Below are 12,637 nucleotides of genomic sequence, written 5' to 3'. Positions count from 1 at the left end.
GTCGCGACCAACCACACTGAGCCTAAGAGGTGAGGCCCCGCCTCTAGCCTAAGAGGGTGGGCGGGAAGTGGCGAGGTCGGTCCGGTTTTCTAAGGGCGGAAGTGACTCTAAGGCTTCCGGTCGGAGGTGGGCAGAGTGGACCGCGACTAGAGTAAGCGGGTTCTTCTACTGCGCCTGGGTGTTTTCCTTTTCCGTTTCCGGGTCCTTGAAGGGTTGCTAGGCAACCACCCCTGGGTTACTTTGGATTGGGGTCCCTGGGGTGTTTCTAACAGAAGAAAGGAGCCCCCGGTGTCCTGACTCTGGAAAAGGGGTCGGGTTGCCGGCAGTCCTGAAGTTGAAGAGAAGGAGGCGACCTGTACCAGTCAAGTGAGTATCGTCGTCCCTACCACAGACTGCACTGAAAATGTATCAGTGACCCTTGAACACCGCGAACCGCGCGGTTTGAACCCGTGTTTTTCAGGAGTGAACTGTATTTTCCACCTAGGGTTGGGCATCCGGGTGTGCAGTGGCCGACTTAGGTTACTCGCGAATTTTCGACTGCGCGGGCCCTAGGCGCCCTGACCCCTGCGTTGTCCGAGAGTCAACTGCATCGACTGGTTTGGAAAGATAAAGATGCGCACACCCTTTTAAATAAAACTCACCTGTCTGTGCACACGCAGAGGGCACCACTGAAAATGTTTGGGGGCATTCCTCCCCAGTTATTTTTCTTTGTAAATACGTACATTTGTATCATAGTTAGGTTTCGTACCTAGACTACAGAATGTGGTATCACACTGTTTTATAACTCTTTTCTTTGTCGTGAGAGCTTTTCAGTATCTGCAATGTTCCTCTCCAACACAGTATTTAGTGACTTTAATAATACATTGCAGAACTGTCCTATCTTTTATTTCACCAAACCCCTATTAAATTTAAGTTGATTCCAGTTTTGTACCATTATTAAGTGGGACGAATATGCTTTGTATGTAAATCTTTGTGCGCATGTCTAATTATTTCCTAAGAACTAATTCTCAACTGGAATTGTTGGTCCAAGAACATTTAAACTTTCTTTCAAGAAAAGTTTTGCCTCTCTACATTCCAGTGGGGACTATGAATGACTGCCCTTCATTTACACTCTTTCCATTTTTGTTTAATCTTTGCCAATCTAATGGCTTTTTAAAATACATCTTTTTTTCTTAATGTTTTTATTGACTTTTTTAGAGAGAGAGAAAGGGAGAGGGAGAGAGAAAAACATCTATTGGCTGCCTCCTGCACGCCCCCTACTGGGGTTTGAGCCTGCAGCTTGGTCAGCTGTCCTGACCCAGAATCAAGTGCCAACCTTTTGGTGCATGGGACCACCTCAACCAACTGAGCCATACCAGCTGGGCTAAAATATATCTTTTAATTTGCTCTTCTTTGCTTTCTAGTGTAGTTTAACTTTTAAAATATGTGTATTTTCCATTTGTACCTCTTTTGTGACTTTTGGTATCTTTTGCTGTGTGCATTTTCTTAGGTATAGTCTCAATTTCTCTCTTCCAACATTTACCCAGGCCCCCATCCCCCCTCTCCACCCCTGTGGACAGCTTTGCCCTCCCCCCACCTCCTCCTCTTTATTAGTAACATGTAGGAGTTATTGTTTGTTTGAATTCTAGCGATGGAACAGATCTATCTTCTCTTTGACTTTCCCTTTCATCAGTAATTTGTTCTGCCATTCCTGGCATTCAGCTTTCGTATGACCTGTCACTGGAACAATTTCATTTCCTATATGAATTCTTATTCATTTATATCTTAAAATGTGACTTGTCACCAGAAAAACAGAAAAAGAAATCCTCCCTTTCCATAGCATTAGCCAACTTTAGAACTGAATTTAAAATATCAGTTATTTCAGTGGGTGGACGCAGAAATAAAGCTCCTTGGTCATAAAAATTGGAACTTATTGTATATAGAAGAAACACTAGATTAGAAATTTGGTGGCCTGGATTCTAGTCTTTGTTCTTGCAGCTAGAAGTGTAACTATAAGCAAACTAGTATGTAAACTAAGGGAGTTGGATCAGGACCCTTCTATATCCGTATTTTATGATTTTTTTGTATGGTTTTTACACACTTAATGGATGTTTGCCATGTGATGAGATGCACCTAGTAAGATATGCACCAAGAATTTTTGTTGATTTTAGAGGGGGAGAAAGAGATGTCAATTTGTTGTTCTGCTTATTTATGCATTCATTGGTTTACTCTTGTATGTGCCCTGACTGGGGATCGAACCTACAACCTTGGCATATTGGGATGACTGCCTAACCAACTGAGCTACTGAACCAGGAAGCTTACCTGCCTCCGAAGCTCCCTTACCCTCTGGTTCCAGCTGGAGTCAGCCAGTAGGAGCATTAGCAGGAGATCAGAGGAAGGGAGAAGAGTGGTTGAATCCCCTAACTGCAGGCTGACCTCCTATACAGCAGCCTTCTCCACTCAGCCATCTCTGCCACACAGTTCTGGTCACAACTCCCTCCCATGGCTCCTTCAGGTATAAGGGTGAGAACAGCGCCCTGCTGTTACCCCACGGTATAACACTTACCCTATTTTCCTATACCCTGCCTGAATGGAAGTCCCCCAGTTCTACCAAATTTGAGGATGTCATCTATTTTTTGCTGGAACAGTGACTGGTAAAAAAGGCTATTTGGGGGGGGTAAAAGGAGAAAGCAGAAAAATGTATATTTGTATTTTCTAGTGAATGCATAATAAAACTCTAGAAGATACATAAGAAACTAATGAAAGTATCTACTTGTTATGTGGGGAGAACTGGGGCAGTGGAGACTAGGCCAGTTGAGGGGAGACAGAGGGAGATATTTTACACTCTACCTGTCTGTATTGTTGCTTTTTAAACTGGTGGACTTATTTGCCACCAGATTGTGCATTGAGTGTGTCACTTTTACTTTTTTAATACTGTGTTGTATAAAACCCTTTTCCTCTAGGAAAAAAAACATATAACTCAAAAAAAATTTTTTTTTTAAATTAGGACTCATGCCCTTAATCTGCCTTTAAACACTGCAACTTTATTTCAGGACTGACAGTGAGGGTTTAACTAGATTATTTCAAGATGAGCTTCCTATTGCCCAAGCTGACCAGCAAAAAAGAAGTCGACCAGGCAATAAAGAGCACTGCAGAGAAGGTCTTGGTTCTCAGGTTTGGGAGAGACGAGGATCCTGTCTGTCTGCAACTAGATGATATTGTAAGTAAATTTTTGTTTAATCGTCATTCGAGGATATTCTTCTGTTTATCATCAGATAGAGTGTGAGAGGGAGAGAGGGAAACATCGACTGGTTGCCTCCCACATGACCCCAATCAGGGCCGGGACGAACCGCAACCAAGGTACGTGACCTTGACCGGAATCGAACCCATGACTCATTGGTCCTCGAGCCAACACTCTAACTGCTGAGCCAAACTGGCCAGGCCTGTAAGTAAATTTTTTAAATAAATCGTTTTTGTTGTTTTTTTTAATCTATGCATTCTCACTTCAACATCTGCAAAGTGCATGCTGGAGTGCAGACAGGGCCCAGGATATAGCTGTTCTGTTGTTAGTACACTTTTGCAAAGAACTGAATCTCTAAATTTGTGATTGTGCTGGATGTCCTTCCCCACTTCACCAACAAGGCAATGAAAGACCAGAAACATTATGAACAAAGTGTCTGTGAACATTATCTTATTCAGTGCTCACAATACTGGGTTCATTAATACTACTCTTCCCAAGGGGAGAAATGAATGCTAGAGAGGTCAAGTGACTTCCCACAGACACAGAACCACTAAATTGCAGAGCTGGGATTTGAACTTTGTTTTCTCTGCCTGCAAATATTTTTTGCCAGTGTGCTGCTGCAGTGTGTGCCTGATGATAATCTCTTACTTCACAACCCATCTTCACACACCAATGAATAAAGACAGCAGTTTAGGACAGAGTAGGTTTAGGTTTATTCTTGTCTCTGTTTATTGTGGAAAGAGACTTACCCAGGACTAAGACTTCTTCCACTATTTCTATAGCTGACATCACTATGTGGATGGAGTGAAAGAATCCTCATTACCGTGATTAAATATGTGTGTATGATATGTTACCCTGGAGGGTGGGGGTAGGGCAGAAGCTTATACCCTCAGCTGTAGGGAGGAAGGACTACCACTAGAGGTCAAGAGCACAAACTCTGAAGCCAAGCTGCCTGAGTTCAAATCCAAGCCTGACTGCCTACAAGCTGTGTGACCAGGGGCAAATTACCTTCCTATGCAGTTTCCTCATCTACGAAATGGGGACTATGATAATGCATACCTCATAGGAATGTTGTAAGGATTAAATGAGTTAAAAGTGGAAGTACTTAGGACAGTTAGCACATAATAGTGCCATGTAAATGTTTGCTCTTTTTTGTGTGACTATCATTTATGTGAGGATTGAAAGGAAAGAGGTTTAGAAGAATCAGTGTCTATAGTACATATTTATGAGTTGTTTTGTTTTTGTTTTAAGTGAGCATGGATTTTATAAATCCATAAAAAGTTTTTAAAACTTTACAGTCAAAAGTAGAACAGTCCTGGCCTTGGTTGGGGTTCAGTCCCCGGCCCTGTTCAGGGTCATGCAGGAGGCAACCAATCCACGTGTCTCTCTCACATAGATGTTTCTCTCTCTCCCCATCCCCCCTCTCTCCCTCCCACTCTATCTAAAGATAAATGGAAAATTATGCTCAGATGAGGATTTTTTTTAAAAAAGTAGAACAAGCACAGCTGGTGTGGCTCAGTTGGTTGAGCATAGTCCCCATGCACCAAGAGGTCATGGATTCTATTCCAGGCGGGGCACATGCCCAAATTGTGGGCTCGATCCCCAGTAGGGTGTGCAGGAGGCAGCCAATTGATATTTCCCTCTCTTTGATGTTTCTATCTCTCTCTCTGTCTCCCTTCCTCTCTCTCTCAAAAAAATAAAATCAATAAAAACTTTTTTTTTTTAAGTAGAAGAACAAAAATGAAGGAATATATTCACACAATTTATCCAGGGCCCTCTGATAACCCTACCCACAGTAATTCAGATTGAATGATAAGGTTACACTGTGTCTAATGTGAAACTCAAACAGGCTAGATTCTTGGCCCAGGAATTTTTTTCAGACAGAATATTCTATTAAAATGTTTCACAGAAAGAACCTTGGCTACTTTTCATATTGTAACCTATATCTCTCTCCTCATTTGCAGCTTTCTAAGACCTCTTCTGATTTGAGTAAAATGGCTGCTATATATCTGGTAGATGTGGACCAAACTCCAGTTTATACACACTATTTTGACATCAGTTATATTCCATCTACTGTGTTTTTCTTCAATGGGCAGCATATGAAAGTGGATTATGGGTAAGTTAAGTTGACATGAAGCTATCACAGTCTAAAAGTTTCCTTTTCAGCCGTTTTGGTAACTTACCTATTAGCATGCACTGGTGGCTCCATGAGTCTTGTATTGGTACTATTTCCTCAACTGAGGCTCTCTCTAATTTTTTTATGTGAAACTTGGTGCAAATTAGAGTTCTGGCGTGCTTGGCAAATTTTAATTTCCTGCTTAGGTATGAAAGAATAGTACAGGCAGTGAAGCACTAACCATCCTTCAGTCTAGAAAATACAGAATCATTTTCTTAAAAGTTTCCCAGGGATTTTATTTAAAACAAAATATGTTGTCCTCAAACTTTTGGGACTAATAGGTTGCATTTATAAAAGAAGGACCCCTTTCAGCAAACTAAGACATGCTCCTCTCTTGCCAAGTTTCCTGTCTTCTTTCAGGAAAGAAGTCATTCTTTTGTTTAAGTTATACTTCAGTAAAGCCTGTCAAGAATAAGTAACATGAACCCTGGCCAGTGTGCTCAGTGGTTACAGCATCGGCCCAAGCAACAAAGGGTCTCGAGATTGATTCCCAATGCAGGGCACGTACCTGGGTTGCAGGTTTAGTCACCAGCCCCATTTGGGGGGGGGTGTGTGGGAAGCAGCCAGTTGATGTGTCTCTCTTACATCAATGTTTCTCCCTCCCACCCACTCTCTCTAAAAAAGCAATGGAAAAATATCCTCAGGCTAGGATTAACAAAAATAAATAAATAGTAACATGAAATCTTCTTTAATGCCTTCCACTCCATCTAATCAGCATTCCAATATTTAATATTTATTTTTAATATGTCCATAATTATTATTTCTTATTGTGGTTGAGATATCCACTTGTCTAAATCTGTGTACCTGCTTTGTCATCAGTTTGAGAGTGTGTAAAATGTCATGTGTTTTAAGTGTTCTAAAGGTATTCTATAATATAGTTCATTTGAGTATTAATTTAGTGCACTCTTTTCAGAGGGTGATTTATGACATTTACACCTTAAAATTGTGTAAAATTTTTAACCCAGTAATTGTATTTTCAGGAATTTATCTGAACAAAAATAATCCTGAAAGTGGGCAAAATTGGCTCCATAGATACTTATTGTTTAGGAAGCAAAATACTTAGAACTTTGATGTGCAACAAAGGGAAACTAGGTACCAATTTACCCTGATGTTGTAGATGCATGGTTAACAATTTTGAAAGAAATATATATATGTTAGTTTTAAAAAGCACATTACAAAATAGTTTGTATGATATAATTCCCATTATTGTGAAAAATGAAGACATAGAGACACACACATATATATACATACATACATACATACATATGACTGGAGGGATATGCACAAAAATGTGGTGACTTTTTTTTTTTTTTTTGTCTTAAAAAATTTCTGCAGTGAGCATACTTGATGTTCAAAATAGTTTTTTTTCTTAAAAGGAAGAAGAAAAAGAATTAATACCCAGTACTCAAAAATAGAAGTGAAGGAACTTGGAGACCATGACTAGGGCTTTGCACAGTACCTAGCCAAACACGACAACAAACAAACAAACTATGCCCACACCAGTACCATGGAATTCTACTTGATAATGAGTTGAGAAATGGTTAAAAACATTTTGAGCCCTGGCCTGTTTGGCTCAGCGGTTGGAGCATTGGCCTATGGACCAGAGAGTCCCAGGTTCGATTTCCGCTAAGGTTACGTACCAAAAACAAAAAAACAACAAAAGAAAAAACATTTTAAGCATACATGAACAGTGGACATGGACAACAAACTGGGGACAGGGCGGGGAGGGAGAAGAAGGGGTGAATCAGTGGGGGGAAAAGGAGAAACATCTGTAACAAAAATAAATTAATTAATTTTTAAAAAAAAACATTTTGAGCAGAAGCTTTTCATATGATAGGGCTTATATGCTATCCCAGTAGCCCACAGCTCTGGTTTTAGTAGTATGTCAAATGAGCTCTGTGATTGCAAATGGAAAAATCATTGTCAGTCCTTATGTCTAAAGTTTCCCTGACAAGAAGAAAGTAAAAGAGCTACTATTCATTTTGTTTATCCTGGAGGTCTTCAGCAAGTCATTATTAAAAGTTCTGAGCAAGGTTGTTTCTCTTCTATGCTATCTAGGTCTCCAGATCACACTAAGTTTGTGGGAAGTTTCAAAACCAAACAAGACTTCATAGATTTGATTGAAGTAATTTATCGAGGAGCAATGAGGGGAAAACTTATTGTCCAAAGTCCTATTGATCCCAAGAATATTCCCAAATATGACCTTCTCTATCAAGACATCTAGCGCATGAACTACTGTCAAAGCTGAAGACAAAGGCACATCTCAAAACAGTATCTGAATTCTTCTGTGCTGTTTTTCTGGAGTCCTTCAGAAACATGTTCAGTGTTCCAGTGGAGGAAAAGTTTGACTTGTATAGAAAATACTGTCCCCAAGTGGAAGACCCCAATCAGACTGTGATGATCTGGGAAGCTTGAGTTGGTCCTGCAAACCTCAGAGCAGCCAAGTCAGCCATGATCAATTTCCCACATGATTTGTTTGACTTTTCTTTATACTGTACCTTTCTTTATCCCTTAACATGATACAGAATTTCCTTAAATATTGGCTAATCCTAATTGACTTATATCTGTGTTTATTTGACACAAAAGTAAAATGGAAAGAGCAAAAATACTTATTTTCTACTCTATATGTAAACACACACCTCTCTCTCACCCTTAACCTTGCTCGTTCCTCCACTCACACATTTATGTTCTTCATGATTATCCCAGTTTCTCTTGAAATTAATAATTATCTACTGATAGCAGGCAAGTTCGTCTTATTTTGGAATCTTTCTGTCTCACACTGTGAAAATAGTGTCCTGGTTTGTAAATTTACTAGCTTTTGTGCTATTAAATTTCCCAGAAAGTGAGACTTGAACCTTTACCATTTAGCACCCAGGCTAAGCTAAACACAGAATGAACTACCCTTAGTAAGTAAGAACAGTACTTCCAGAAGTCAGAGTTCCACCTCTTCCTGAAACAGAAAACTGCTTCAAGAGCTCATGACTAGAAAGAGATCATCAGAATTGTTAGAAAGAATAGGGGCTGCTTTTCCCACTTGAAAGAAACCTACCATATATAGGAGTCAATGTGTTATCATCATAATTAGCTAGTTAATATTAATAAAGGAAGAGAGTAAAGGGGAAGCCAGACATTGTAAGCATGGCCATCTGGGCAGCTTCACCAGGAAGCTGCAGCTTCACACTCCCCAGGGAACCACCAGTCCACTCCCTGCAGATCACTGGGGGAAGGGATCCAAAAAAGAGGGAGATGGACACATGCACAGTAAAGTAGGGGTGACATAGGGGATGTGCTTATCTGTCAGTCTAGCCTGGGGAACAAAGGATTGGCTAGGAGGATGAGCCACCACAAGCATGGGGAATCTTAATCTTGGAAGGTTAAAATTCCCAGAGTTCCCTCTTGCTCTTGCTTGCTTGCTCTCTCTTGCTCTCTGACCTGCGCTTGCCGGTGAGTTCGCCTGTTCTCTCTCCATAGCTGTGTAGCCTTAAGCAGCCACTTGGCCCCTGGCCATGTGGACTACACACAATGGACTGCAGCTGGGAACACAAGCCAAACCAGCCAGATGCTGGACTGGACTGTATTTTAATATGGAACATAAATTCTGAGCAGTGGCCTTAATTCTGGCTCTGCTGAAGACAAGATTGGACTGCTTCCATGGCGAGACAGACAGAGATGGGACTTTGGAGAAGAACCCCCTGATATTTACATTATCAATAAAGTTTTCCATGAAATTCTTTTCTTCTCAGCACCCCCAAGAACTCCACTTCCACCAATAACAAATACAAGCCATCTAAGTCTTCTATTTCACAAAGAAATGTTCTTACGGGTCCCCAGGGAAAGGGTTCCAGAACCTTTGCAGACAGAAAGCTCTTTTCCTTTTAAATTTATCTTTATTGTTAAATGTATTACAGATGTTCCCCCCTTTTTTTCCCCATTAACCCCTTCCCAATCCCACCCCCTTCCTTCCTTCCCCACACTATTGTTGGTGTCTGTTGGTTATGCATATATACATAGAAGTTCTTTGGTTTATCTCATCCTGCCCTCCCTTCCCCCTTCCCTTTGAGGTTCATCAGTCTAACAACCAGTTGGTACTTCCTAATTCCTTCATCTTTTTCACTCATCCTCCTAGCCCCCGCCCATATTGCAAGCAACAAAAAGTTCTCTATATCTATGAGTCTGTTTCTGTTTTGCTCATTTTGTTTGTAGATTCAATTGTTGATAGATATGTATTTATTGCCATTTTATTGTTCATATTTTTGTTCTTCAAAAAGACCCTTCAGCCCTGCCCGGTTTGGCTCAGCGGTTAGGGCGTGTGCCTCGGTTGCAGTTTGTCCCCGGCCCTGGTTGGGTTGTGCGGGTGGCAGCCACTCGATGTGTCTCCTTCACGTCGATGTTTCTCTTTCCCTCTCTCTCTCTCTCTCTCTCTTTCTCTCCCCCCCCCCCCTTCACTCTATCTGAACAACAAAACAGAAAAATGTCCTCAGGTGAGGATAAAAAAAAAAGACCCTTCAACATTTCATATAATACTGGTTTGGTGGTGATGAACTCCTTTAGCTTTTTCTTGTCTGGGAAACTCTTGATATATCCATCAATTCTAAATGATAGCTTTGCAGGATAGAGTAATCATGGTTTTAGGTTGCTGAGGAAGCTCTTTTTCTAACTGAGCTCTTTTCTGCTATAAACCTTCAGAACAGCCCTGGCCAGTTTGGCTCAGCAGTTAGAGCGTCGGCCTGTGGTCCAGAGAGACCCAGGTTCGGTTCCTGCTAAGGGCACGTATCTCAGTTGCAGTTTGTCCCCAGCCCTGGTTGGGTTGTGTGGGTGGCAGCCACTCGATGTGTCCCTTTCACGTTGATGTTTCTCTCTCTCCAACCCAGTCTACCTGAACAAAAAATGGGAAAATGTCCTCAGGTGAGGATAAAAAAAAAATTAAACAATAAACCTTCAGTACATTGACCCATCACCAATATACCATCTTGTCATACCAAAATATGACCTCTCCCTCTCATGGTATAAGATGCCACCTGATGTTATTATTCTCTCACCAGAGTCTAGCCTTCACTTATAAGTTCTCGCATGTATTCTGTGGATCTACTGATAATTTTCAACAGTCAGAGCTAGTGGACCCATGAAGGACTTAGACCTATACTGTCGTCCCTCACCACTTTGCACTTCGACTTTCACTCTATCGCGAAGTGGCGAGGGACGACTGTATGTAAAAGAATCCTACTTCGCGGAAAGTCATTTATCGCAGTAGAGTCTGGAACTGATTAACCACCCTAAACAAGGCTCAACTGTATTCTAAATCTATGGAGGAGATAATAGCCAGAAACTGAAAAATTATACAAACATTTTTAAAAGCCTCTTAGAATACAGTTATACCTTTTTCTTCAGGCAGTGCCTTAAGCACTAAGTTTTCTGGAAAAATAAGCTACCCAGTTTTCTTGAAGAATTATGTGATTGTATTACATGGCTTCTGGTCTCCACTCTGGACAAAAATAATGAGAAAACCTTAGACATTTTCTCAGTTCACTTATCTTTTCTGCCTTCCTCCCAGCAGTACCTCCTGCCTGCCTCCTGGGGACCTGCACTCTGTGGCTCTCTGAATGCTCCCTGCCATCTCCAAGTCCTCGGGCCTTCTTCCTCTGGGCCCTCCTCTGAAACATCTTTCCCTTTCAGCAGGAGTACCTCCTATTTTCCTTTAAGGATCTGGCATTGCCTCCTCTAAGAAGCCTTTATGCCCATCCAGGGGTCATTTATATTTACACAGCATCTGAAGTGGGACAGAGCATAAAATATGCACTCAATAGATACTTGTGGGATGGAAAGCAACTACAGTAGGAACAAAAACAAATCAAGACTTCAGAGAAATATTCCCTAAGACCCTCAGGAGGAAAGAAGATACAAGAATTTTATGCATGCAAGTTCTGAGTTGTTGCTGGTATCTGAGCACTTACATCAAATACTGTGTGATTTAGGCTGTGAGTGACAGGAAATCCAGCTAATGTCACAGGCAATCAAGATGTTTTATTCTTTCATAGAAGTCTGGAGGGAGGCAGGTCTAGAGTAGCTCAATAACATCACCAGGGACCCAGGTTCTTTTTATTGTTCTTCTCAGCATATTCATTCTTCATACCAATGCTGGTAGTCTCATGGTCCTAATATGGATGCTGCAGTTCCACGCATCATGATTTCCATAAAAGCAGGGGAGAGGAGAACATGGAGGTGGTGATGACAGGGTTTTGTCTTTCCTGTTTCTGGAGTGGCTCTCTTCATCAGTGAAGGACATAGAGGTGCCCAGCAGTCTTCCTTCTATGTCATGTTAGTCAGAACCAGGTTGTATGGTCACCTCTCCCTGCAGAAAAGGCTGGGAAAAGCACCTGGCAAGGGGGGAGGGCTTGCAGTGACAGTGCTGTCCTGCGTGGAACTGAGTTTCTGTTGGCAACAAGGTTGATGGTTGCCAAACAGGTCACATGCTGCCTGGCCCATTTCCCTCCCACTTTACATCTATCTCTCATTCTAGAAAGTCAGTACCAATAGTCCCATAAAATTTGCCCAAATGGTGGCAGTTTGTGCCAGGGGACCTGGAAGAGCAAGAATTCTTCAAAGTTATTAAAACAGGGACATTCCATAATGATGACTAACCCTTTACTGAGTCCCAGAATGTTATTGCTGGCAAAGACTTTAAAGATCATCTGGATTAAGCCCCTCATGGAAAAGACCAGGGAACTTAAGGCACTTGGCAAATTTATGGCCAAGCAATGATTTGGACCCAGCAAGTCCAGAGAGCCTGCCTTTACACCATCTTTGTTTTCTGAGGTGCTGGTGTGTTGAACCATAAATGTCTGTGTCAAACACTTGTTTTCATCCCATTTTGATCTAGCATCTTCATCTCCAGGCCTTCACCCTTTCTCATTCACTTGGGAGAAGCAAAGGGATACAGTGAAAAGAGCTCAGGGTTTGTATTCAGACAGACCTAGGTTCAGGGTTCAGCTTCCCCACTTAGTAGCTGTGTAACCTTAAGTAAATCACTTAACTTCTCTGAGTGTTTGTTCCCTTGTCTGTAAAACAAGGATAACAGTGACTTTTCTGAGGCCTGCCTCAGTAGGCACTCGGTCAATGAGTGTGATCCCCACAGTGGGACAGCTTGTATCACCCTAGGTGTCTTCTGCCACATTCCCAAGTAGACACTGTGCCACTTGGATGCTGCTGTACCATAAATGAGGATAAAAAGGCCTAAGCCTTAA

General features: G+C 41.6%; 1 protein-coding gene across 3 annotated transcripts; it reads left to right on the top strand.

Annotated features, from left to right (window-relative positions):
* Positions 1–127: 127 nt before the first annotated feature.
* Positions 128–8,534, top strand: TXNL4B (thioredoxin like 4B). 3 transcript variants are annotated; one of them, XM_036274480.1, is made up of 4 exons: positions 128–151; positions 3,033–3,199; positions 5,185–5,336; positions 7,455–8,534. In XM_036274480.1, the coding sequence occupies exons 2-4, from the start codon at positions 3,068–3,070 to the stop codon at positions 7,618–7,620; spliced, it is 450 nt and encodes a 149-aa protein (XP_036130373.1). In that variant the 5' UTR covers positions 128–151; positions 3,033–3,067; the 3' UTR covers positions 7,621–8,534. The 3 variants fall into 3 exon arrangements, with proteins under 3 accessions (XP_036130373.1, XP_036130372.1, XP_036130374.1); XM_036274479.1 differs by lacking the exon at positions 128–151 and adding an exon at positions 161–366; XM_036274481.1 differs by lacking the exons at positions 128–151; positions 3,033–3,199 and adding an exon at positions 161–366.
* Positions 8,535–12,637: the final 4,103 nt, after the last annotated feature.

This window comes from Molossus molossus, unplaced genomic scaffold (genome assembly GCF_014108415.1).
Source record: "Molossus molossus isolate mMolMol1 unplaced genomic scaffold, mMolMol1.p scaffold_m16_p_21, whole genome shotgun sequence".
NCBI classification, from domain to species: Eukaryota; Metazoa; Chordata; class Mammalia; order Chiroptera; family Molossidae; genus Molossus; species Molossus molossus.
This window is presented reverse-complemented; position numbering and strand designations above follow the sequence as displayed.